Below are 25,289 nucleotides of genomic sequence, written 5' to 3'. Positions count from 1 at the left end.
AAAAAAAAAAAGCCACATTCAAAGAAAACAAAACTCAGGGCAGTCTCAAATTATGGCTTCTACGTCTTCTACTTTTTTTCCTTTTAAAACGGATAGACATACTCTTACAGAACCGCTTCCAGATAGATTCTGTTTGAAAAAGAAATGCAAAGAGCAAGCACCTTGCAGACGTATGTGGGTGAGGTTTCAAAGCACAAGCTTTGTTCATTGCAGATCAGGTCATTTTAAGAAGGTCTCTTTGCACCTTGCATGAACCTGGCACCCCTTCACAGGGGCCTGGTGCCATGGATGTGTGCTAACAAACATTTAAGAATCTCTGAAATGAGAGTGGGACAGTTCATCTAATTCAGTGAACATCTGTAACAGCGTCTCCTTTCTCTGCCTTTGTGTTGCCCTTACTCAGTTTTCTTTCTGTTATGGTTTCCTTGGATTAAAAGCCCTAGCAAAAAGTGCATCCGGCAGTAAATGTACAGGGAGAAGTAAAACCGGGCCAACCTGTACATCTCTTTTCCCTTCTGCTCTCCCAGTTCACAGCTATTTTCAGATTAGAATGTGGTTTTTACATCTGTGGTTACCTTCTGTAGAATTCCCTTCTGTGAACTTATGCGTCTATCTTAGACTTTTAGCCTCTACCACCTCCTTTAATAAGGAGTTTCACAGCTCAGCTACGCACGCTATGAAAATGTCCTTCTTTTGTTTGCTCAGTATCTCTTTTAATAATTAAGAACATCAGGGAAAGGCAGAAGTCAGGCTCAAACAATTGCTTCCTGTTCTGTCCCCTCTCTGTTCTGCCCTCAGCCATCTCTTGTAGTTTGGGCAGTATGGTGCTGAGGACGGAACACACGGAGGTGCTGTGAGAAGGGCCTCTATCAGCACTTCCCATCATTACTCTCATGTGTCTGAACAGCTCCTCACACATATCAGCTCAAAGTTCCTTCATTGTAGAAACCTTTACCTTCAGAATATGTGCTGTGCCAGCTGGTTGCTGGGGGTAGGCATGCAGGTGTTTTGGTATGTCTGCTGTGGGCAGGTGGCTTGCAGCAGTCAGCGTTTTGGGGGTGTTCTTCTCCTGTCTACAGGGGTTACAATTTGGTAAACACGCAGTGATAGAGTCAGAAGAAGGTAACAAAGAAAGCAAAGGGACAACAGTCTTTTCTCAGACCCTGGTTCTTCAGGTCTTTGTTTGAGGAAACCTATCTTGCAGATCTGCCTGTTTGCAAATCAGCAGCAGTTTGGTCTGTTGGGTTCATAGGAACTTTCTGTGGGTGCTCTTTTGACTGGTCCCAGCATTTGGATGGTTAATAGACCTGGAAAAAGGGAATGGTGTATGAGATTTCCTGGCAGGCACTTTGTTCAGTTGCTGCACTGAAACATTCTGTGTATGTACCAACATGCAGAGAAGTTCTGTCACTTCACAAGCCCTTGATTTCAGTTTTCCTTCTGGCCACGAAGCAGCACATGTATAAATGATGACTGGGACGTACCAGAGCTCTGCGTGAGCTGGGATTGTCATGTATCAGGCACAGTATGGTGTAGCTTTCTCTTCGTCAGGTTGAATGATGGGGACTGGAGCACAGAGAAATCCTATGTCTGTACCTGGAATCTGGATAGAAGAAGGTTGGATCCACAATGTCCCGACCTTGTGGTGGATGCTCCCAGTTCTGTCATGTGCTTGGCCTTCCATCCCTCCCAGCCTTCACTGATAGCTGGTAGGTTAGATCTTACTTGAAACCTACCCCTTGTTCTTTAGCTTGGATCATTTTTCTCTCACCTCAGCCTGAGATTTCTTCCAAAAGTAATGGTATTGCAGTTCCACAACTGAAGGAACTAACGCTCACCAAGACTGAGTGCACTGTTGATTCTGAACTAGAAATTGATATTTACATTTTTCAGTGCCCATTGCACTGTTCACTGTGTGCCCCTTAAAGTGTCATTGTTACCTCTTCCCTTGCAGCTGGTCTGTTCAGTGGGGAAACAGTGGTGTGGGACACCAGCAAACCAGAAGACCCCTTGATCTGGCGGACAGGGATGACAGATGACACTCACACTGATCCAGTCTATCAGGTGAGAGCTTTCACAGTAAGCATAGCTGGAGGAGAAGAGAGTTATCAGTGCTGGATTTTATCCCTTCAGTTTTATCCCTTGTTAGCACTTCACCTGAAGCTCTCAAACAAACTGCTCTATTTCAGCTGCTGTGCTCTCCTTTCATTTACCATTTTTCCCCAGAACTGATACAGAACTGCCATGTGCTGAACTGGATGCTTTCCCTGTAAAATAACTTCTAGTTCAGGATGAATGAGCAGGGCTGTTCCTATGCTGCAAGGGCTTACTGATGCAGATTAGGCCAACAATTAAGTCATAAAGTGTCACTGATCCTTAGGTGGAAGCTTGAAGTTTAAAGCTTAAAGAACGGGCACAGTCTGTCAGTGCTTTTTGGCTTCCTTGTGGGTTTTTTTTGTTGTTCCTCCGAAGCACTGTGACTTTGGGCAGTCTGTGTATTTTCTCATCTGAAAGTTAGGAAAATGCTTTCATTTACAGCAGAGTGGAAGTGCTATAAATACCAGAGCTCAAAAACAACAGCAGGCAAAACCTGGAAACCAGAATTCAGCCCTGAACACCTGAGCTCGTTTCTCTCCTAACACAACTGTGTCTGTGTGCTGCTGCTCATCTGGTCTGTCAGGATAAGGGCCTGCAGGCTGCTGAGCATGTGGGCAGCAGTGCTGACAGCCCCCTCACGCGGAGCTCGGCTCCTTTCTCCTTTCCAACAGGTTCACTGGCTGCCCGATGCCAAGCATGGAAACCACATCGAGCTGCTGAGCGCATCGACGGATGGTAAGATCCTGGTGTGGAGGGAGGAGCGAGATGGGCGGCTGGTCGTGGCTGAAGGGTTTGCCCTGGTGGCTCAGCAGATCCCTCGCAGCGCTCAGCTGAAGAAGGTGAGTTCATGAGTTTGTCTGACAGCTGTGCTCTGTATCTAGAAACCGGACAGCAGGCCAAGCCTGGCACAGGACCAGGAAAAGCTCCTTTTTGAACATAAAGAGTAACCCCTGATCCCATCTCCCTCCCATAGTGAAAGTCAGTCCCTTCAGAGGCTGGCAGCAGCTGAGGTTTTGCCGTGGTCTAATGTTGCTGGGACCAAGAAGAGAACTTGCTTACAGCACTCGTAATTCACACTGTAGGTGGATGCTGCAGGGGTTGAAGGCTCAGCGATGCTAAGACCATCACAGCTGGCACAGGCTGTGTGGAGAACAACTCCTTTGGTCTGTGACGAGCTGTCTGGCACTGCTCTGACTGCATTCCCACAGCAGAAGCCCCCATCGCTTACATCATGTGTTTGTTTTTCTCCCAGCTCGCGTGGGGAGAGGCGGCTGTAGGTGTGACATCGCTCTCTTTTTCGCACTTCAATCCCCATGTGTTCATTGTTGGTGTGGAAGGCGGCTTCTCACTCAAATGCTCCACTGCAGCAGACACTCCAGCTCCCCGCCGGACAGGAGGTTCTGTTCCCCTCAGAGCACCAGCTGAGCTCACCTTCTCCCCACACAGCGGGCCGGTGTACTCCGTCAGCTGCTCCCCCTTCCACAGGCAAGAGCTGTACCCAAACACCAGTGCTGCACACTGGTCACAAGTTGTTACTTAGTTCTGAATGTACATTTTTCAGACAATACTGGCGTTTTGTGCATGTACAAGTTCCAAACAAGTCTCACCTAGCATTGGGAATCTAACTAACTATTGAAGGAGAACCACTGCCCATTGGCTGTGGTGAAGCTGCACACTCAGATACGCTGCATGTGGTCAGAACACAAGTAAAACAAAATAGCATTTGTACCCCAGCCCATGTAGAATGTTAGCACCTTCCTTAGATCATCCTTAAATACTAAAGAGCAATTAGAAGTCGAGGGGAAACAGCTGAAAATACAGTTATTTACCGAATTAATGCTGCCCATCATGTCTCACTAGCAGCTGTCTGAATTCCACCCACTGCCCATGGGAGAGGCCCACCACCATCTCTCCATGAAACATGCTGACTGCCCGGGTTTGCATTTACTTTGTGAGACAAACAGTGCTAACAATGCCTGTCTCCAGATCAGCAGTTCTCAGGCATCTCCGGCCTACAACCCATCATACTCAGTGGGCAGCGTGAGCCCTCATTAAACTTAATTGAGAGCACTGACAAAGCCGTGTCTCTGCAGACTGCATCCCAGAGTACAGCTTAGAAATTGCTGCTTTAGGAAATAGATACTGACAGAACAGGAGCAGCATGCAGGATTGTACTCCTTAGGGGAGTTTTGTTCTGTATGTTTAGCACTGAAGCCCAAAATGTTGTTTCTTGCAACGTCCTCTACCCAGGAATCTCTTTCTGAGCTGTGGGACCGATGGACAAGTTCACCTGAGCTCCATGTTGCAGACACAACCCCTCATTTCTCTTCAGTTATCTACAAAATACCTCTTCTGTGTTCGCTGGTCTCCCGTCCGACCTCTGGTCTTTGCAGTGGCTTCTGGGGAAGGCAAGTAACTGGAGCTGCATCTTCTCAGACTGAAAATTAAATTTCGTGCTGGCTATTAATTAATACCAGTCAGTTCTGATCACTGTATCCCACAAGCAGAGAGAGCAATAACCATTGCTTGTGCAGAGCAATTAGTACAACAGTCATTTTGAACTCAAGCAAGATAATATCAGTAGCGGTTATTTTCAATCCTACCTTTAAAGCTGTGGCTCCAGCAGTTCACAGGGATATAACACAGCAGTTACTGAGGCTAAAACTTACCTCCAGCTTCCTTGCCATTGACATTTACTTCTAGAGCTAAGAGTAAGAAACAACTCAGAAAATTTCCCAAACACGTTTAGTGAAAGAAATGGAGATTTCACAGAATCCTGTGAGTTGCCTTCAGGTGACAGCAGAATAAATGTGGGCTGTCTTACAGTGATGTCACCTGTCAAAGTCTAGACCCCATCTGAAGAAGAGCATCTGTGAAGTGCCAGACTGAGTAGGTAACATTCTGCATGTAAGGTCTGTTACTGTACAGCTGTGTTTCTGTTTTATAGGAGATGTGCACCTGTTTGACTTTGAGAAGAGCTCCCAGAAGCCTGCTGTTTCCATAAAGCAGGCCGTGGATGAATGCCCCGTGTACTGTTTAGAATTTAACACCAAGCAAACTCAGCTCCTGGCAGCAGGGGATGCTGCTGGAACAGTCAAAGTCTGGCAGCTGAGTTCTGACTTCACCGAGCAGCAGCCCAGGGAAATGAATCACCTGGAGCAGCTGGCAAGTGAGCTCACAGACTGAGACAGCAGCACAGCAGCCATGGGGAGCTCCTCACTGCTCTGACTCTGGGAAAAGCTGCCCGTTCAGCCCACAAAACACCTGACTGACTACAGCTGAAGTTTCATCCATGTGACAGAGCTGCATTTAACCATTAAACACGAAATAATGTGGTTCGACCAGTAACTTTTATTGAAGCACACTGCAATATGTTTGTCTTCCCTAAGAGTTTTAAGCTAAGCAGTTTAAGGTTACATCATAAAGTAACATTGATTATTGTAGAGCACAAAGAGAGACACATGCAGAGCTTATAGTCAGCAAACGTGAGCATGTTCTTTGTATCTTTTGGTACTCGTGTTTTGGATCAATTCACAAAGAGTGAACGTGTAAATTCTATGTAGTCGTAGGCAGAAGGAAGTTCTCTGCCCTTGCCATCCATGTAGGGCTTCATGTGAGAAATGCAGTAGTCGGCTTGTTCCCGGGTCAGGTTCTGAAAGATAAAGACAGCAAAGGTGGAGATGGGGGCTCTGGGGCTGCAGGTGGGGCACTGAGCAGCAGCACTGCTCCTCCCCAGGGGCACAGCTGGGAGCAGAAGCACCAGAACTGTGCCTGGCGTGGAAAGGAGCTGTTTGTTTGCATTTTGGTTCAAGGTTGGGAGGTCTGACCTGCAGCTTCCCACCACAGAGAAGACAGAACAGGTAACAAATATGAGGAACAAGAGCAGCCTCTTTATTTTTCTGCCAACTGATTCAGACAGGAAAAACTTGCTCTCTTGGCAGGGCAGTGGGAGGGAGGTCGTGTTCTTGGTGGTTAAGCACAGACTGAAGTTTCTCCTTCAAATCACTGCTTGGAGAAACACCTCCCTCCAGTCTCCCACATGATTATAGGAAAGCATGAGTTTCTGAGGAGGGAGACAGTGAATGCAGCCCTTCCTGGGCCTTGGAGCAGCTCTCGCTTTACTTAAGTAAATCCTTGGCAGTTCAGTTAATCCTCCTCTTTAGGGCCAAGAAAGCAGATGGGCAGAGCTGTAACTATGATTTCTTTATTTGCTGCACGGGTTACCTCTGCAGGTTCAGAACTGGCTTAACTACAGCAATGTGAACTTCCAAATCATTAGTGCTGTTTTTGTTAACAACCTATGAACAAAACACCTCCCTCTGTTCCTTTCTAGAGGGCCACAATGGCACGTACCTGGTAGAGCTCCTCCTTGGTCACGTAAGGCTTCCCCTCCGAGCTGAGGGCACGGAAAGCACTCTCAATCTCCTCGCTGGATTTCACGTTCTCTGTTTCCCTGCTGATCATGAACGCCATGTACTCCTGCAGTGAGACGTGGCCATCCCTGCCAATGAAACAGCCAGCAGGTGAGCACTGCTATCCCTTCGTACCACAGTGTGCTTCCTCCTGAGAGAAGGGCTCTGACTGCTCTGGGAGCAGTAAAAACCTCAACACAGGAGGCTGCATCAACACCAGACCACTGTCCAAGTGGAGGATCTTCTTGATAAATGTCGTTCTTGCCTTTGTGAGAATTTTTTTTCCACATGAATTACTGTGAAAACAGCCCTTGGGAAAGCAAAGCTCTCGGCCTCTAAGAGGCTTTCCAGCTAACCCCCCAAAAAGGTACTGATAAAATACTTGGCTATAGAAAAGCAGAAGGTCTGGTGCATGTACCTGTTGGGATCAACAGTGTCAAGAATAGACTCAAATTCGGGGTCAGGCTCTCCCTCCTCAACCATGGGCAGGTCGTAGCCAAGGGAACGCAAGCAAGACTTAAACTCCTGGTGATTAAGACGTCCAGATTTGTCCTTGTCAAAGTGCCTAAAAAACACAAAACCAAAACCCACATTACTAAGTGTTAAGATGCTGAGTATCTCATTCAAAGTTACACGGTGGGCTGAAAATGAGAACCTTACAGCCAGTCCACCATTCTGGAGAAGCGAGCTTGAATTAACAGGCATTTCCTACCTAACAATGTAAACATAAATTCTTTACTTTGCTTAAAAAACACCAAAGAAGGGCTGTATTCCCAGCTGGAATTCACTCTTGGTTCTACATAACTGTGCCCACAAGTGAGCATGCCCACGGAAAGCTCTCATGGCTGTGGTGCACCCAGCCAGCAGTGGGTGTGTCTGGAGGCTCTGCCATCTGGCAGAGATCAGAGCAGCTCAGTACAAAACTGGGCAGACAATAAAGGAGCTACAAACACAACAGCCAGAGAATCCTGCGAACAGGAGCCATCCACATGCCAGAAATATCTCCCGACTATTCCACTGGCATTCTTTCCCTGCAACTCACTTGAACATCATGCTGAACTCCTTCAGGGCCTCCTCTGTGACTCCAGTTGTGTTTCTGAAAGAGAAGAAGCAAAGTTATTGAACAGTTCCTAAACTGCAGAACTCCAATGGAGTCCATCTGCCCCAAACCAGCAGTCTGCATCAGCTGAGGAAAAGTGAGCAGACAATACATCACATCACAGCTCAAAGGAATAAATCAGCTCCTCCAAGGAGCCAATAGGAGCTATTCCAAACCATGCTAACTTCATCCCTCTGAAGAGAGTTGAGAAATGTTGGGGGTTAAGGAGCTCTACACTGCAGAACGCAGGAGAGACTCATCAGCACTGACTGCACAAGGTTTGCTTTCAGACAGACAGCAGCGTGTTATTGTTCACCTCCCCCCAGGCCAGGCACAGCGCACACTGCACGCAGGGCAGGCAGTACCGAGCTTGAATCTGCTGCTCCAGATTGTGCTGCATTCTCATTCCCAGCTGGTCAAGCTGGTCCCACTGCTGTGCCAGCCCCACGGTGCTGTGCTCTGTGTATTTGTTGTCCAAGATAAGTGCCTCTTCCATGGCTGCTCCAAGGTCCTCAATCTTCTTCAGCTGGCTTCTCATAGCCCGGATCTCCTGGTGTTTGCGCTGGTAGGAGTGAGAGAGGAAGAGAAAATCAAGGAGTTCAAAAACCAAAACAACAACCAGCCTTAAAATGAACATTCATTTAGGAGGAAAAAGGAAAACTGCATTGGAGTGTTGTTTAATGTCCTGGGATATAAGCAGACATCAGATAAAGATTTCTTCAATATTCAAAATGTATAAAAATCAATTAAGATTTTACCATATAATTGCATGCAGTTTCATTCCCACCCCACGTTTCTAAGTTATCACTTCAGGGAGGTGCTTTACAGACAGGTGAGCATTGCTTACTTTAGTAGCTTCCAGCTGGGATTCCAGTGTTCCTGACTCCTCTACCATACAGGACCTAGGTACAGAATTACAGTGAGACACAGTACTTCTCCCATAAAAAATGGCAGGTGGGGCTTGAAATTAACAGTCCTTCCTTACAAAGCCTTACAGCAGTATTGTTGTGCAAATATTTCAATGCTGGGTTTGTGTTTCATTTATTCTGACTCTCTATTTCAGGCAGACACATTACATCTTGTTTAATTCTCATTTCTTTATACAGTTAATTTCTAGCCCCATTTGAAAGGCAACACGATCAGCAGTCACACTTCATGCCAAATCCACAGCACCCGCTTTGCTGGCCTCATGAAATTAGAAACTTGGTGCAGTCCCACCCCGCTCCGCCGTGCCCAGCACACACACACACCAACCACGAGGGATTCGCTGCGATGGGCTGCATTGGAACTCTATAGAGGTGCGTTACTGGGGATAAAACAGGGAGAAGAGACCTCTTGAGAACTGCTGGTTTGGTTGGAAAGTAATCTTAGCACAGCACAATCACTGCAGAAAACCCTGGAGCTCCCCTATGTAGGCTGATGGAGAGGTGCCTTCCTGCCCCATCCCTCCCAGCACCCGGAGGAACTGAGGCAGTGCTGCTCCATTCAGTGTCAGTTCCATGCAGCCCCACTCTCACACACCAGGATCCCCACTGCAGGGATGTCTCCAGCATCACTTTGTAGGGACCAGCTAAGGAATGTCTCTGGTTGCTGCCCTCCTCCCCTCCAGGAACCTAAGCAGCCCTCAAGCTGCAGCATTCAGGGACCTCCATCCTCCCACTGATGGTGGGAGCTCACCACAACCCGTGTGTGGACAGCCCACCTGGGTGTGCCATGCTTCTGACTGGTACTGAGAGTCCTGTCGGTGACTGCAGCTTTTCAGCCCCTCTGAAGTCTATCCTACATGCTTTTGAGGAGGGGACTGCAAATGCTGGATTGCTCTGTAGCCACAGAAACACCCTGGACATGTGAGTGTTTCCCACCAACAGAGTTAAAGCCAGACTAAGTGCACATCCAGAGCCCTGAGCAGGAAGCTGGGAGCCAACCACGGGAGGGACACCCTGCAGGGAACACACCTCCAAGCATCTCTAAGCTGTGACAGTTAGTTGGAAGGAAAGCGAGCCTTGGAATTAAAGAGTGCATTTGAAAACCAAAGTGAGGTAAGAAAATAAAGAGGAAAAAAACCTTCCAGATAGATCATCCCCAACTTCATACTGATAGACACGAATGACACGACGATAGGCTATGCTAATCGAAGAAAAGAAACCAGGTAAATTCCAAAAAAGAAGAAGAAAGAACAGTGGACAGAACACACCCAAACACGGCCACTGCAGCATCACCACCTTGCAGCAAACAGAAGCCATTACTTATGAAATAAACAAATCCAGAAGCTGGTTGCACACACAGGAAACTAACTGGTTATTTTTGTGTAAATCACACAAAAAGGAGAAACACTAGGATAAAAAAAAAAAATGCATTTTGCAGTTTTAGCTCATCTACAGGTTCTACAAAGGCGTTCTTTCCACCTGCACGCTCTGCTTTGCTCCCCTCTCCCACACAGCACCACGCACACACAGCCATCACCACACCAACTCGCTGCCTGCAGGACCTCTCTGCTGCCCTGGAGCCTCTCTGGAGCCCTGCTTTCCCTCTTGCCAAGGCAGGCCAAGCACAGCCCAGGGCTCTCTGAGCTCAGTCTGTGTTTGTAACCCATTCACACAGAATTAAGGACCGACTCTGCCTTGCGTATCAGCAGCCTTCTGGTAATTTGTTCAACAAAAGCTCTTGGCATGGTGATCTCCAGCCCTGTCCCGCTGGCTTTTAGTAAATGGCCCCTTTCTGTCAGCTCATTCTTGGATACAAGAACTCATCTACTACACCAATTTACAAGGAGCAGAGAATTCAGCTTCCGTTCCAGGAAAATCTGCTCGGTTCCATTGAACTGTTCAGCAAAAATGGGGCAAACTATTTTTTCTCTGGCAGAAACAGCAGAACAAGACGCTGTGGTCATTACAGAGCACATAAGCAGCAGCTATCTGCGAAGAATTCCACCCTTTTATTGTGAAAAGCCATTTATCTTTGTAAGAAAGGCCCCCACCTCCTCTCCAGCCCTTTGCACAGGGCCGACAGCCCCTGCGCCAGGCCCACGCAGTGTTTGTTAACATTTTACACTATGTCTTGCTACAAAGCTTCTATTGTGTCGCAGTTTTTTTTAACACTGAAGAAATGTAAATGGGCAGACACACTCTGGGAGGTTTTGGCAGTCTGAAGACTTTTAAAGATTGTATTGTTTCCTTTGCGCTTCCTGACAAATCACCATCCTCACTGGGGGATGCAGGACAGGAGCTCACACTGCAGGCATCCAGCTGCCAGCCAACCTGGGCAGGTCTCCGTGTTCCTGTTGGAAGATTTTCTTCTCTGCCATCAAGAATAAAATCTCGGCAGGGTAAGCACCTCTTCCACAGTATGGCTAATCAGCAGATTAAAAAGTTCACATCTGTGTATTATGAAGTCTTAAAGACCCGTAATTTCAGCAAAGCCTCTTGATAGGAACACGTCTTTCTCCTCCCAGAACAAAATAGTCCATACTTTGGGGATTTAATCATTCAGAGAACAGTTACAGTGGAAAATCCATGCTGCTAAGCAAATCTCTGACTATTGGAAAAGTGTTTTAAAAGCCATGTGAAGATGATCATTCTGTTCTCTCCCACATCTCAGAGTAAGAGCCTTTCCTTGTGCGAGCACTCAGACAAAGGAAGAGCAATCTGATGCAGGACCTGACCCAGCAGCTGGCAGCCCTGCTAATGGCAGGGGGGGACCTGATGGTCCTCATGGTTTCCTCCAACCTGAGCTGTTCTGTGATTCTGTGAACAGAAGTTAACACTTCCATGGGATGCCAGTGGCTTCCCACTCATACCTTCCTCTGCTTTTGACTAGGAAATAGTTATGGTTTTTATTGGTTTATTTGTAATCCACTCCAAAATCTTGTTTTCTGTGCACCTCAGCTAGATCGCTCCTTTCAAATAAAAGGGGTTTTGGTGTGGCTTTCACAAGCAACACAATGACAGAAGAAATCACACAGACAGAGCAGAACACATCACCATATTTTGAAAGATATAAAATTCAATACTAACCCATCTAGCAGGTAAGTCCTGTGGAATGTGAAGATCCAAACATCAGGCAGCAGGACAGAGACAAGACAGTAAGAAGGGACAGATTTGGGTGGGAAGTAAACATCAAAAAGTTAAATCATTTAAATTTCAGTATTTCATGAAGACACATACAGAACTATTTGTAAACACACAGAGACAGAGAATCACAGGATTAAATGAAAACAGAACTCACCACACAGAACTGGCTAACAGCTCTGTCCCCCGTTTTCTAGAAACATGCTCTTCAGTTCACTGCAATTCTCAACCCTGAGGTTTTTTATTTCTACAACATGTGTTTAATATCTGCTCTCTCTCCCCCAGCATGGATATTATCAGACAGCACCCCAGAGAAGTGCCTGCCTTCAGGTTCTTTTCACAATTTCTTTCTCTATTGAAGTCCTAGTGAGATTCCTAATGTACCAGTGAACAAAGAGGCATTAACAGAAATGCCAGGAGCACTTCCTGCAGGCTGCTCCAGCTGTCTGCTCCCCACCCTTTTCAGCTGTCCTGCAGGCTAGTTGAGGAATAACTGGAAGAGAGTCAAGTCCTGGATACCTGGTATCACTACAGAAACATGAATTCAGAAGCAGGATCACTGCTATAACCTGGGGCTTCAGAGCTTTCTCTTCCTGTGGCTAATGGGGCTTCCCTCAAATCCCAGCTGTAGGAAATGAACAAATTCTCAATAGCTGCTTTTCAGCAGGAGACATTTACAACTTAGATGGACCAAGCAGACGTAAGATAGATACAATTAGCTGCACAATTCTCTAAGAGTTGCTCATGGACAGACAAACTATACCTTGTCTCCTGAATCCACTGGTGGAAGGCATTAGCATGCTGAGCAAACTCCTGGCGCAGCTTGTCGTTTTCTTCCTGCCTTCGCTGCTCCTTCTGTAGCTCCAATTCACGCTCCTGAGGAACAAACAAAAACAGTTTCAAACAGGGAAATAGGTGGATGGCTTTATCTTATAACAAAGCAAAACCAACAGTGCATTCAAGCACAAATCTGGAAGTCAAGAGACTGAGAACTCAGAAAGTGTCCTTCATAACTCACTGAGGTTAAGACCGCAGTGCAGAACCTTCCAACCAAATCCTTGAGAATTAGAACTGATGCAACCATTACTTGACTGTATAGCCTGAATGTGAAACTTCCTCTACAGTCAGGATTGAGGGACATGTGCTTTGTCTCTGGAGAGTGAAAGATCACTAAAAATCTGAACAACAGCACAAGCTAATGGATGTTTTTCTTTACTCCCCAAATTTGAGAGATTTCCACTTTTAGTACAGTGACAAACTTTTGCATTGATTATCTGGCAGACAAATTCCAAGGAAGACTCAAAAGGTCATAAGCTACGAGAAGCAGCTCTCCAACTTGCCTTGATAATTTTCTGCAGATTCCTCCAAGTTTCTTCAAGAGCCTCCATAGTAAACCAAGTGTATGGGTTGGAGGCTACACGGAAGCTCTTGATCTGGCGATCGAGCTCTGCCAGCTGGTTGAAGTCAGCTTGGGCAGAGCTAAGTGATGAACGGAACGCATCGTGGGCTTCCCGCAGTGCTTTGATTTCTTCCAGAGAATTGCAGCGCACAGGATCCGTCAGGTCCTCTTCAGCATTCTCAAACCAACTGTTGAAGGCAGAGGCCTTCTTGGCAAAGGTCAGGAAGAGATCCTCAACCTTGCAAAGAGAAAATAAACTGGTTGTTCAATTCTGTAATGCAAATATTCTGTATGAGATTATTTAAAGTCAATAAGCTCAAGTAATAGTTAGCCTTTATTACTCATTCCTTGCAAGTATATAAAAAACTTTTAAGTCCTCTGGATCTCCATAATCATTAGCTGCAAATAAGAAAGCTGCCTAAGTGCTGAGTATTGTGCTGTTTTTCCTCCAAAGAGAACAATTAGATTTTTGTAGCCCCGTGGTTTGGTGACTCACCTTTCTGAAGTGCTCCTGAGCCTCCAAGAGTTTCTTTTTCCTGGCTGCAGAATTAGCAAGTAGCTGATTCCAGCGTTTCATCAAGGAAGCGTGCCGAGCCTCAATGGCCTTTGATTGGATATGTTTGGCTGCCAATAGCTGGTCTTTCAGAGCAGTGATGTTTGCAATTCCCTCCTGCTGGAAAGCCTGAAGTCCAGCATCAAAAGTTTCCTGAAGCATTAAAAAAAGAAATATTTTACATAGAAATATATGCAAGATTATATAAGAATTGTCAAATAAAAATAGAAATATGAATACCAAAATCTGGTATTAGAGAAGTATTGACTTGTTTCCTTGATCACTTACAGATGGAAGGCAGCATCAGCACTAACCTGTTTGGTGAGTAGTGTTTGCACAGAGGAGAGGTCACGGCCGTAATCATCTGTCTTCAGACTGTTTTCTTTCTCACCTGGAAAATGAAGCACATTCAGTAAAAATGAAAACATCTTTATCTCAAATTCTCCCTCAGTTCCAAATTCTGGTCTAACAATTATCTCACCAGAATCTATCAGGTATAACACCGCTCATTCCTTTGGGTTTATGCCTGCTTACTCTAACAAAGTATGAAGCTACACATTGAGAAATGGAGGTGCATTTCAGTTTCTTTCTGCTAGCACACTGTGCTCCAACACAGAACATACCTATCCATGACTCCACCACGTCTGCTTTCCAGTTGAACTGGAGGAAGGCAGAATTCTCATCCAATTTGGCTTTCCTCTGAGCCGCAGCTTTCTCCAGATCTGACACTTTGCCCTTCAGGCCCTTCATCTTAGCAGTTATGTTCTCCACATGGTGATTGTTCTAAATATTAGGAAAAAAACAACAACAACCCTTAAGGTCTTCCAAGGCATCCAGCAAGTGGGTGACAGAGCAAGGATTTTAGCCAAAAGACTTGGTTCTCATGTACAACATGAACATGAAACAGCTCTGAAATTGGTTAACACCAATAGCTTATTCAGCTGCAAAAAAATTGAATAGAACTCTTTTCAAAGAGATGAAAATCAGTCCCAAGAGCAGAGTAAGTCTACTTTGACATGAAGGTGTCCTGGGCAGCTTTTAAAGGCTTTTTTTTTTTTTAAATTCAGCTTATAATCACCTTTTTAATGAGATCCTCTCCATTAGCACAAACATCATTCACTCTGTCTTTGTGGACAGTAAAGTCAGTCTCAAATGCTTCATGCTTTTTCAGCAAGCCCTGCAAATACAAAAATACATCAACAAAAACTTCCATATTTGGAAAAAAAAACCCACAACAGTTACAGCAAAGGTTCACAAAGTTCTCATCAATGATGATGCAATGAAATCACCAAAGAGCCAACAACTTCCTTCATACCTGGATAGCAGCAAGTGTGTCTCCATAATCCTCACTGGCTACCAATGTCATTTTCTCATTGATCCATGCTTCCTCTTCCTCAACATTTGCTACAAACTGCTGGTACTCCAGAGACTCCTCCAGACGCTGCCCCCTGCATGGGTAAAGAAAGGTAAAATTAGCTGCAGTGTTACTCTACAGCTTTTAGATATAAAATATTTGGAAACAATACAGAAGCAGCTGAAAACCTAAGAATGTGCAGAGATTGAAAGCTAACATACATCGCTCTCACTTTTCTTCTAGGCCTCAAAACCTGCAGCTACTGAAGGATTGAAAGGACTCTCTCCCAGCAGCTTCTGTTCAGAAAAATATCCTGCTAGTGGACTTAGGTCAATTAATTTCAAGTCTCTGGTTTTCTGCTGGTGCAAGAAAAGACTGATTGCAGCACAACTTCAAGAAAAGAAACAAAAAAACCTACCTGTCATGTTGCTGTTGAGAACTATTATCACTAAAACTCTTTTCAGAAGTTTCATAAAACCTATTACACGATACTATTGACTAACCAACCATATCTAAAAACCTGAAATTCAGTACATCTGGTCCTTACAAGCCCATGTAACTGCTTTATTTAAATTGTATATTACAATGTCTCACACACCGAGCAGCTGCCAGCTGTTTTAACTCTTTCCAGTGGTCCACAAACTGAGCCAGTCTCTGCTGTATCTCCTCCTTCCCAATCGTGTTATCATCTGAAAGCTTCTTGCCAGTGTCTAGAACGCCCTGCAAAGCAGAGAAACAGATAATTAATGAAGTATCATTCGCTCTTTTCTTAGGCACTCTATTTGCATGCTTACAAACTAATTACTTGCTGAATAACAAAGAATGGCATTCTTTATAAAGCAATCTGTCAAGGAGAGAGGTATTCACCTGGATAGCAGGTTCATGGGCAGCTAATTCTGCTTCCAAGCGCTTATGTTTCTTCCTAAGGTTCTGCACACCAGTCAGGTCTCTGCCATAGTCCTCTGAGCTCACCAACAGTTTCTTCTCTCTAAAATCACGAGAGAAGAAATAGAAAATTTGAGAATTACTTGCATAGATCAAATCTCACAAAAGAAAAAAAAAAATCACTGCAAATAAGGAAATGCTCTTCACAATACAAGTCTTTGTGCTGAGCATGAGGTATCATCAAACAGCAGCTGGCTCCTGACACACAAAAGGGGAATGAGTAGGGAGAAGAAAGGAAAGGCAGAGGGTCTATCATTTCTCTATGAAGGAGAGCTTATCTGCACTGTTTTCTAAGATAGCTGCATTTCAAGTTTACCCGCTGTTGTTCAATTACTGTTTTTAATTTTCCACAAGCAAGACAACAGAATTAGTCTAATCTGAATGATTTCTATGAAGTTCACTTCCTTCAGGGAACTAACACCAATGCAGAAAGGGCATTAAGTTCACTACTACAATTGGCTAGAACAACAGCAGAAGTATTACTTCAGACTGAAAAAGTAAGGTCCAAATTTCTTCCGTGAGCTTTCCCAAAGAAGATTAGTCAAATTGCAGCTATCTGGTTCAAGGCTAATGAGTGCTACTTCTTCCAGCACAGACTTTTCCCTCTTGCAGTTAGACCACAGAGCACTGTAGATAAGAAGCCACACCCAAACTGGAGCAGAAGTCATTTTGAATATAGTTTTCCTTGACTAGAAAGCAAAGGTGACTCCTTGTAGAGACACAAGTAAGCACATGCTCTCATGCCAGAGCCTCAAACTTTCAAAATACGCACTTGATCCAGGACTCCTCGTCATCCATGTCACGGAAGAACTGATGCAGGCGGTGGGACTCGTTCAGCTTCGCGCGGCGGGCAGCTGCCATGCTCTTGATCCTCTGGAAGCGCCCGTTTATAGTTTCACGTTTATCCTTTACTTGGGAGGTATCGAAAGCACTGCTGGTCATCAAACTGTCAGCCTGGCTGTTCAGGTCCTTCAGCCGATCCTGGAAAAAGTGGAGAAAAGAGAGGTGTGCATAAGGTTGTCTCATCATGATTTCTATACTGACATAAACATAGAAATCTAACTACTGTGCAGAGCCACACGTGAAGAAAACACGTTTCAATGTATGACTGCAGCACTGAAGCAGTACCTGCAGAATTTGCCAATTACTATGATTTTAATCTGGGGAAGTGGAGGCTGAGGGGAGACCTTATTGCTCTCTTCAAATACCTGAAAGGTGATTGCAGCGAGAGCAGGGTTGGCCTCTTCTCACTGGTGACAGAACGAGGGGAAATGGCCTTAAATTACACCAGGGTAAGTTTAGGTTGGATATCAGGAAAAACTTCTTTACAGAAAGGGCTATTAAGCACTGGAATGGGCTCCCCAGGGAGTTGGTTGAGTCACCATCCCTGGATGTATTTAAAAACCATCTGGATGTGGTGGGGTCATGATTTAGCAGAGGGTTGTTAGAGTTAGGGTAGTATGGCTAGTTTGAGGTTGATGATCTTTAAGGTCTTTTCCAACATAAAGCAGTTCTATGAGTCTATGATTTATATTCCAAAACTAAAAGAGAAAGCAATACTTCATGAGCAGATATATCAGCTTCCAGTAATTGGTGCTTCTTCAGAAGGTTGTTAACTGATGCCAAGTCCTTCCCATAATCTTCAGATGCCAACAAAGCTTCCACCTAGAGGTAGGGAAGGAAAAAGGAACAAAGAATGAGCTGCGTCGTATTTTCACAAAACCTCTTGAAATTATACTGCCTTTAAAATTATACAAATTATTTCCTTAACTTTCTGCAGAGAGGATAAACTTTTGTCTCATCACCTGTTTAATTTTTGTAGAGATTCAAGGCAAACAAGCTCCTCCTCACTTTGTTTACAAATAACATAAAATACACTCACAAGATTTGTAGCCTTTTCTAATGGTTGCATTTTCAAAATAAATCTATGCTTAATCAAAGATGTATAATACTCTGGAAAATCTAAAATCAGCAAAGGGATTAAAAAAGTAGAAAAACAACTCCTGCACATAAATAACCCCCATCTCAATAATTTACCTCTGAAAGCCAGAAATCAAAGTCCTTGATGCCGGTATTGAAATTCTGCTGTTTATTAGCTTCTTTCAGTTTCTGACTCTTCTCTGCTGACTTCTGGACCAGGAACTGCCATTGGTCAGCCAGGGCAGCCAGCCGTGCCTATTGTAAAAAAAATAGGACAAATGGTACAAATGAAAAATGCAAGTTTTGATAAATGCAGCAGCTGAATAAGGCACGAGTTTGGCTGCCAATTCTACGAATACAAACTACACAGTAACTACTGAATGCTGCCTAGCTATAATTCAGTTCAACATTCACATCCTTGTTACAGGATCTGAAATGTTCTCTCTCTCAAAAGTGAAGTAAAATGACTGTTCCTATTTCTACTGCATAGTTGAAATAGAAACATTTCTATAAAACAAGATTTGTTTGTAATGCTTGTTTTTCTCACCCAGTTACCCAAACACTTCAAAGCTGAATGTAAGCAGATATTCTAAGTAGATTTGTTGTACTTACCTTCACAGCATCCTCACTGCCAGCACATGCTCCTCTTTCAATCAGAGAGTTCCCCATATCAATGACTCCACGAATCCGATCTGCGTTGGCATGGAGCTCAGCTTCAAAGGCTTGGTGCTTCTGGTGCTTGCTCTGCATGTGAGAAAAAGCACAACTATCAGAAACTGGACAAAGGGCTCCTGCATTGTTCTCATGGGCCGAGAGGAGAGCATGGCTGTTGTCTACAGTCTGACCTAAAGTCTCCCTCAGTAAGAATCCTCTTATTAATCTGGGTAAGCATCAAGCTTTGACACAGCAGAACTTCCAGTGAGCTGATGTAGATAACTCGGGCAATGTTTTCTGCATTTTACAGATGCCAGTAACATTCCTTGCACTAACACTCACTGTTCCTGGGTAAAGCTTTCTCCTGTACAGCGCCATCATCTCCAAAAAGCAGCAATTATACAAACTCTAAGCATAAACATAAAAATAGACAATCCTTTCTACTCCTACAGAAATTTGCGAAGCTACTATTTCTATTCCTAACCTACAGACAGCTAACAGAAATCACTGCTGCAATCTGACTTACACATCCTGATATTGTTCAGTCATACACGATCACACTATACATTAAAATCCAGGATTAACAACCAAAAACTCTTATAAATCTAACTATAAAATATTGATTTTTAAAAGTTTTTCTGAGTTGAGAGCACCATGAGAACAACAGGAGCCTCGAAGTGGGAAGAAATACACAGATCTCTCTCATATATACTTGATAGATCCACCCACCAGAAAAAGGAGAATAGCACAAAAATGACACAACAGAATTTAAGAGTATTAACTGGAAATGCTAGTAGCATTGGACATGGGTATGCAACGTCCTGAGAGAATGGAATGAAAGGAAATGTTAGACTAGAAGTGAAAGATGAAAAATACTACAGCGTTGGCATGAGAAATTCTGCATGAACTGCTTTATTTTGGAAACTGAATGTCCTGACTGCTGAGATTATAGAAATATATCCTTCAAAGCAACACTACCAACAAGTAAAACTCAATTTAAGAGCTGCCAATTGCATACCTTCATATAATTACCATGACAACAAATCCAAGATGAGCATTTGCTTTTATATGATTTTTTTTCTCAAATAAGAAAAAGGATATCTAATGTACCACAGCCTAAAGAAACAATTACTCTCTCCTTCTTTAGTCCAGTTCCTTCCCTCTCTTTGTTGTCTTCTCCTTTTGTATAACCCCATAGCTTTCTATGTGGTACATATCTTTTTCCAGAGAGCTACTTCTATATTATTCTCTTCTACTTCTCTTGCAGCTACTGCCACAAGAGGTAAGCACTTCAGGTCTACCAGTTTTATTAAATTCTCCATCTTCAACACTTGATGCTGAAAACCTAAGCTAACAGAGCTGATGTTCTGTATCATGGGTCATGTCATCAGCACTCCAGATGCAGAAAGGATGACAGGCCTAGCAGGCAGACTTCTGAAAAAGGAGGCTAGCTACCCACTTCTCCAGGAGCTAAGAAACAAACAAAATCCCCACCAAACACCCTGCATCCCTTATGCACCACAAATTAAACAGATCATGCAGAACACCTGCAAAACAAATACAGAAATAAATGATGCTGTATATGCATTAATAGAAAAGCCACATCCATAACATGAAGACCGACAGCTGCACCTGAATGAAGGTCAATAACTAATAGAAAACAAAGAGACTGCATGAACTGATGGATGGAGCAACGAACTGCACCCAGACCTTGCGCTCACATACAAGCTATACAAAGAAAACAAATTCACATACCAGGGCTAGTCCAAACTACTTACCAGCAGTTTGGAAAGCTATAAAACAGATTGAGAGAAGAAGTAGTTCAGTGCACTCATACTACTTCGTAAGCCAGCATTTCAACATAGGAGGTAACTGTAATTAGTCCTTAACACTGAAGAATGAATAAAACTTTATATTTCAGAATGTAAGGTGGAGATAAGACCCAAGAACTTAGTTTCATTATTCTGTTAGGAGAAAAACAGAATAGCTACTCAGCAGTACCTTTAGGAGGCTTGCTGCTGCAGATACCACATATCTTATTAATTACATACATCAATAATTACTAAGAGACTTCTACTTTGGGCCTCTTTTTTATGCATAAGGAAATTTCCATTTTCTCTTTGTTAAAGGAAGATTGTGTCCAACACGGTGCATTATTCTCTCTCACTGAACATGAATTCCTCTGTACACATTCTTTCAAAACAGAGCATTCTTTTGAACCTAAATACCTCCTTATGACTCCTAAGCTGAGAATCATATTCACCTGGATGTTTGTGGGATCCTTATATGACTCATCACTTGCAGTTTGAAGCTTTTCACTGATCCAAGCTTCTATTTCATCAACATCACGACTGAACTGTTGGAGGGTCTGAGATTCTCCCAGCTTAGATCTCTTCTCAATCATCTGAGCTTTCAGACGACGCCACCTGTATGCAATCAAATACACGCGTAGAATGAAAAAACAGGGCTGCACAAGGCATTGCATTTAGCAGCTTAACAGTAACAGTGATGCCAAATGGCACCCTTTCACAGATGCATCCCATCTAACAAGGCAATCAATGTACCAACCTGTCCAGAACCTCATTGCGCCTGTTAGCAATGACTCCTTTTGCATAATGATCAGCAGCGATCAGTTGGTCAGCAAAAGACTGCAAGACAGCAATTTTCTCTTCCTGTTCAAAAGAGAAACCATCAATTAGGAGAACTGCGGTACTTTAAACTACATCAAGTATTGAGCAGGGTCTGGAATGGAGTTTTCTTTCCACTAAGGATGACTATCTTCTATAGGACTGGAAAGATCAACTTCACAAGAGCTTTCACCTGCAGCATTTAGGAAAAGAGCATCTTCCTGACTTTTAGCAGTATGTAAATGTCAGCAGTTTTCTTCTCAAGAAACTGACAATACACCTTCTTCTATTGTAATAAGTAAGTAAATTTCAAGTCAGTAAGATATATATGCAAATACTTGCCACTCTTCCTAGAACTGATTTGTAGACAGTGAAATAACACCTGTACCTGCGGAAGGCACTGCTTTAAACTGCTGCTGCAGATGCCAAATGGCTTTAGAATGAAGCTTGAGAAGCCACGTGGTAGTAATTCATTTTGTTAACAAACCACATCAGAAAAGATATTTTCTCTTCAATTCAGCTACGCCCCTCACCTGGACATTGATTGCCTTATCGAAATCTTCATGTTTCTTGATGAGTGCCTCCACGCTGTCTAAGGAGTCTCCTTTATCTTCTGTATTTAGGAATGCCTCTCGGGCAGCCATCCAGTTTTCAGCTTGTTCACAATCCCGATGAAACAGCTGGGGAGGAAAAACTCCAAAGTATGAGACAGACAGACCATGAACATCACTCATCATTGTGAATGAACACGTTTACAAAAGAAGGAATTATCTTTCTTTTTAAAAATGCAGCAGGGTACCTGTAATTCTAAGCACTGGTCTAGCATCATTCTGCGTTGGACCCAGGCCTTCTCTAGGTCTGTCCGTTCTTGATCTAGAATATCCAGTTTCTCCTTAATCTCTGGGCTGGCATAGTGTCCACGAGCCAGAAGCTGCTGTCCAAACTGTTCAAATGCCTGAAAAGTGCCAGCCCGTGCATCTATTTCGGTGCGGTGTTCCTGCAAGGCACAGAGATTTGTTATTAAATAAAGGACAGAGCAGCAACTGATTAATTTTTGGAACTGTAAGTGGAAAGTGTCAAAAAAACAAACATCTATTGATGTTTGATACTCACTTACTATCTTTCACATACCTGATGTCTTTCCAAAAGAGCTTCAGCTCCAGTCACATCTTTTGCAAGTTCATCTGAGGAGACCAGACCCCGGATTCCATTGATCCAAGACATAAGGTCTCTGTGAGCACAGATTAATATAAAAATAATTCCCTTCCTCCACTAAAATAAGCCAGAATAGGAAAAACAGTCCTTTTTCAATCCCTCCTGTGAAATACTCCTCCAAAACTCTGAGTTAGGTATACTCTTCTAGTAATAAAGCAGACAAACTGGGGAGGTGGGGGGATGGACTCTTTACCTGAAATCACTGAGGAAACGCTGCAGGTCATGAGAATCTCCAAGCTTCTCTTTGCGCTGGTCAGCACGTTTTCCCAGACTACTCCAAGCTTGGTTCAACTCAGTACATTTTTCTTGAAGATCTTCAGCTGATTCTGGATGTGACTGGATCAGACGCTGGGCAGTTTCACCAAGAGAATTCACCTAGAATAAAAAAAGGAAAATAAACACAAAGAAGACAAAAATAATCCTTTCTATAGTGCAATCACCTCTGCTAGATAAAAGGAAAGCTTCTGCATTTCTCACCCTCTCATCCTCACCTTGTCTCCAAGAGCTGCCAAGTCTCTCTCAAAGCCTTCATGCTTGCGCTGCAGAGCCTGCACGCTGGCCAAGTCGTGTCCATAGTTGTCAGTATTTAATGCTTGATTCTTCTCTTCTATCCATTCTTTTGTTTCATCAGCATCTCTGATTTGAGTGGAGGCAAAAAGAGAATAGAAATGGAGGCCATGCTAGGATCTCTGTTACCCACCACACCTTCTCTTTTTCAGAGATGCTCAAGTAGTTGATGGATCTATTAAGCTGCAAGACCAAATTGAACTCTGGCAAAATAGGACAGCAGTTCACATCTCCCAAACCCTCAGCAGTTCCATGTTCCATATTAAAAAGCTTTTCTTTTTCTAGGCAGGATATTTAAAAAAAAAATAAACAAACTTGTTTTGCAGGTAGCCCAACTTCCACTGAACAAATTGAGGGCTGAAATACGACTTGTTAGGTCCTGCTATTTTTTAGAACTCTTATAAATAAAGTATTTTACTGAAATAAGATCAGATATGATCTAAATATCCCACCTGTGGAACCTCTGGACTTCATGAGCACTGCCTAACAGCTGGCTTCGCTCCTCTGCCAACTGCTGCAGAGATCTCCAGCGTTCATTCAGCTCCTGGAACAACAATAAAAAATAAAACCCCATACTGATACTGCAAACCACAGTTCTATAGCATTTCTGCATAAAGAAACTCTTGTATGGCACTGAAGCTTTAAGACAAACAGAAAAAACTAGTATCCAGCAAGTTTTGTTCACCATGCTTATAAACCTCTTTCTTATTCTGCTGACATCTGTGAACATGCCAACTAGACCTTCTCCATGTCCATACCCTGATAGGTAATTTTTCACAATTCTACTGAGAAAAGTGACAGTACTGCTGGAAGATATTGATAACAGCTTGATTGACAGCTACACCTGTATTATTATTTAGAGAATGCAGGCAATTTTTACCAAGTAGTCAATATCAAATGAGAAGTTGAGACTGGACTTTCATTGAAAGTGAAGGTTACTGTTTCTGCTTAATTCCAGAGGGAGTACAAATTCAATTAGTCTAGTTCAGAAGAATAATTTTAAGGGCTTTTCCTGACATGGAAGAATGTAACTTGAGAAGGAAATGCTGTATGTTAAATAATTCTCTTGATACGTTTATTCAAAATGGCTTATAAAACATAATGACTGACAAAGACTATGGAAAGGAAGGTGAAATAGTTTCCAGCTTTTACATGAGGGTAGGAAAAGCTGCACTGTTACCTTGATTGAGTTAAATGTTGCCACGGTGTGTACCATCATACGTGCAGACTGTGTGAAAGGGCAGAAATAAAAATGTTGCATTAAAATTGACTTCAATCAGAGCCAAAGTTAAACTGAAAGAAAATTCCTTATTAAAAAAATAAATAAATAAAAATAAAAATTCATCAATTGGCCTAAGTCAAAACCACAGACTTTGTAAAACACAGCTTTATGAAATACATATAGGGGACAGAAAACAACAGTTATCTGAACAGTTTCAATTCTGATTGAATCAGCAATTAATTCAAATACTTCTAGAATACAGGATGACAATCAAAACTGGTGAAAACTAATCAGAAAAATTATCACCAATTCCTTACAACACACAATCTCCTTTTATAATAAAAATAATGCTGGATAATGGTAAAAATATTCAGAGTATTTTGATGCATCAGTAAACAGTGGAAGACAAAGATATTGCATACAGATAGATTCCTTGCTGAAGGAACACTGGCATTAGTGCCTTTGACTTTCAGGATAAAAACATTTCCTTCCCCTTGATGTGTTACATAAATAAACGTAATGCTGTAGTTTCTGTTTTATTTTATCATGGATTCAGCAACTTACCTTCCAAGGAGAGGCTGTCTTAGAATCAGTTTCGTCCTGTTTAAAAATGTGAAGAAACAGCTTTAAATACGAAGCAAAATCTGAATCTATCAGAAAATGTTTAGAAATTGAGACATCTCTGCGTTCCACCCTTAACAGCATAAATCGATTTTTACAAATATGTATTTTTGTCATTTTGGGTTATCCTGCTCAGCACTGATTTGTGATGTGGAGTACAAGACCCAGGAAACGAAGAGATCTAAGGTGAGATAATCTTTCTACATCCACTCAGAATCATAAATGAGTTCCTTCATGCAAACGGATTGCAATCATGTCAGAACTTCTACATCCCAAACTGTTGAAAATTGCCAAATGGAAATTAACACTTACTCTGGGCATCATTCCATAGACTTCCTGCAAAGGAAAGAAAAACGAAGTCTTGTCATTTCCTACCAAACAAATCAATGTTTTCTTACAGAAAGAAAAATTCCACTGTATTTGAGAAATGAAAGACAGGAGACATGCTTTGAGGCAGCTTCTTCTATTAGTCAGCTGCCAGCATGTCACAAAGCCAGCAGTGCTCTCACAACCTGCATTGCAATAGGAATGGGAGTT

The 25,289-nt window shown here is 43.2% G+C and overlaps 2 protein-coding genes across 6 annotated transcripts in view; one reads left to right on the top strand and one right to left on the bottom strand.

Annotated features, from left to right (window-relative positions):
* WDR34 (WD repeat domain 34) overlaps positions 1-5,334 on the top strand; it is a 20,768-nt gene extending 15,434 nt beyond the window's left edge. The window contains exons 4-9 of the mRNA XM_031556277.1: positions 1,552-1,709; positions 1,955-2,064; positions 2,769-2,936; positions 3,350-3,582; positions 4,348-4,505; positions 5,045-5,334. Of these exons, the coding sequence (XP_031412137.1) occupies positions 1,552-1,709; positions 1,955-2,064; positions 2,769-2,936; positions 3,350-3,582; positions 4,348-4,505; positions 5,045-5,283 (1,066 nt within the window). The 3' untranslated portion in view covers positions 5,284-5,334. The remainder of the gene's footprint in view (positions 1-1,551; positions 1,710-1,954; positions 2,065-2,768; positions 2,937-3,349; positions 3,583-4,347; positions 4,506-5,044) is intronic.
* Positions 5,335-5,428: 94 nt separating this feature from the next.
* The window catches only part of SPTAN1 (spectrin alpha, non-erythrocytic 1), a 43,218-nt gene continuing 23,357 nt past the window's right edge, over positions 5,429-25,289 (bottom strand). For 2 of the 5 annotated variants that reach the window (XM_010720849.3, XM_010720850.3), the window contains 32 exons: positions 25,065-25,088; positions 24,696-24,731; positions 24,090-24,137; positions 23,362-23,453; positions 22,834-22,978; positions 22,536-22,717; positions 22,259-22,358; positions 21,927-22,124; positions 21,661-21,807; positions 21,069-21,172; positions 20,764-20,926; positions 18,459-18,590; positions 17,964-18,101; positions 17,487-17,591; positions 16,699-16,907; positions 15,849-15,969; positions 15,580-15,701; positions 14,943-15,075; positions 14,706-14,804; positions 14,251-14,410; positions 13,942-14,018; positions 13,571-13,780; positions 13,016-13,312; positions 12,439-12,551; positions 11,622-11,639; positions 9,673-9,735; positions 8,456-8,510; positions 7,974-8,170; positions 7,552-7,605; positions 6,928-7,074; positions 6,451-6,598; positions 5,429-5,749 (listed from right to left, as the gene is read on the bottom strand). In XM_010720849.3, coding sequence (XP_010719151.1) covers positions 5,624-5,749; positions 6,451-6,598; positions 6,928-7,074; positions 7,552-7,605; positions 7,974-8,170; positions 8,456-8,510; positions 9,673-9,735; positions 11,622-11,639; positions 12,439-12,551; positions 13,016-13,312; positions 13,571-13,780; positions 13,942-14,018; positions 14,251-14,410; positions 14,706-14,804; positions 14,943-15,075; positions 15,580-15,701; positions 15,849-15,969; positions 16,699-16,907; positions 17,487-17,591; positions 17,964-18,101; positions 18,459-18,590; positions 20,764-20,926; positions 21,069-21,172; positions 21,661-21,807; positions 21,927-22,124; positions 22,259-22,358; positions 22,536-22,717; positions 22,834-22,978; positions 23,362-23,453; positions 24,090-24,137; positions 24,696-24,731; positions 25,065-25,088 — 3,963 coding nt within the window. In that variant the 3' untranslated portion in view covers positions 5,429-5,623. The remainder of the gene's footprint in view (positions 5,750-6,450; positions 6,599-6,927; positions 7,075-7,551; positions 7,606-7,973; positions 8,171-8,455; positions 8,511-9,672; positions 9,736-11,621; positions 11,640-12,438; positions 12,552-13,015; positions 13,313-13,570; positions 13,781-13,941; positions 14,019-14,250; positions 14,411-14,705; positions 14,805-14,942; positions 15,076-15,579; positions 15,702-15,848; positions 15,970-16,698; positions 16,908-17,486; positions 17,592-17,963; positions 18,102-18,458; positions 18,591-20,763; positions 20,927-21,068; positions 21,173-21,660; positions 21,808-21,926; positions 22,125-22,258; positions 22,359-22,535; positions 22,718-22,833; positions 22,979-23,361; positions 23,454-24,089; positions 24,138-24,695; positions 24,732-25,064; positions 25,089-25,289) is intronic. The other 3 variants (XM_010720851.3, XM_010720853.3, XM_010720852.3) reach the window with 2 other exon arrangements.

This window comes from Meleagris gallopavo, chromosome 19 (genome assembly GCF_000146605.3).
Source record: "Meleagris gallopavo isolate NT-WF06-2002-E0010 breed Aviagen turkey brand Nicholas breeding stock chromosome 19, Turkey_5.1, whole genome shotgun sequence".
NCBI classification, from domain to species: Eukaryota; Metazoa; Chordata; class Aves; order Galliformes; family Phasianidae; genus Meleagris; species Meleagris gallopavo.
This window is presented reverse-complemented; position numbering and strand designations above follow the sequence as displayed.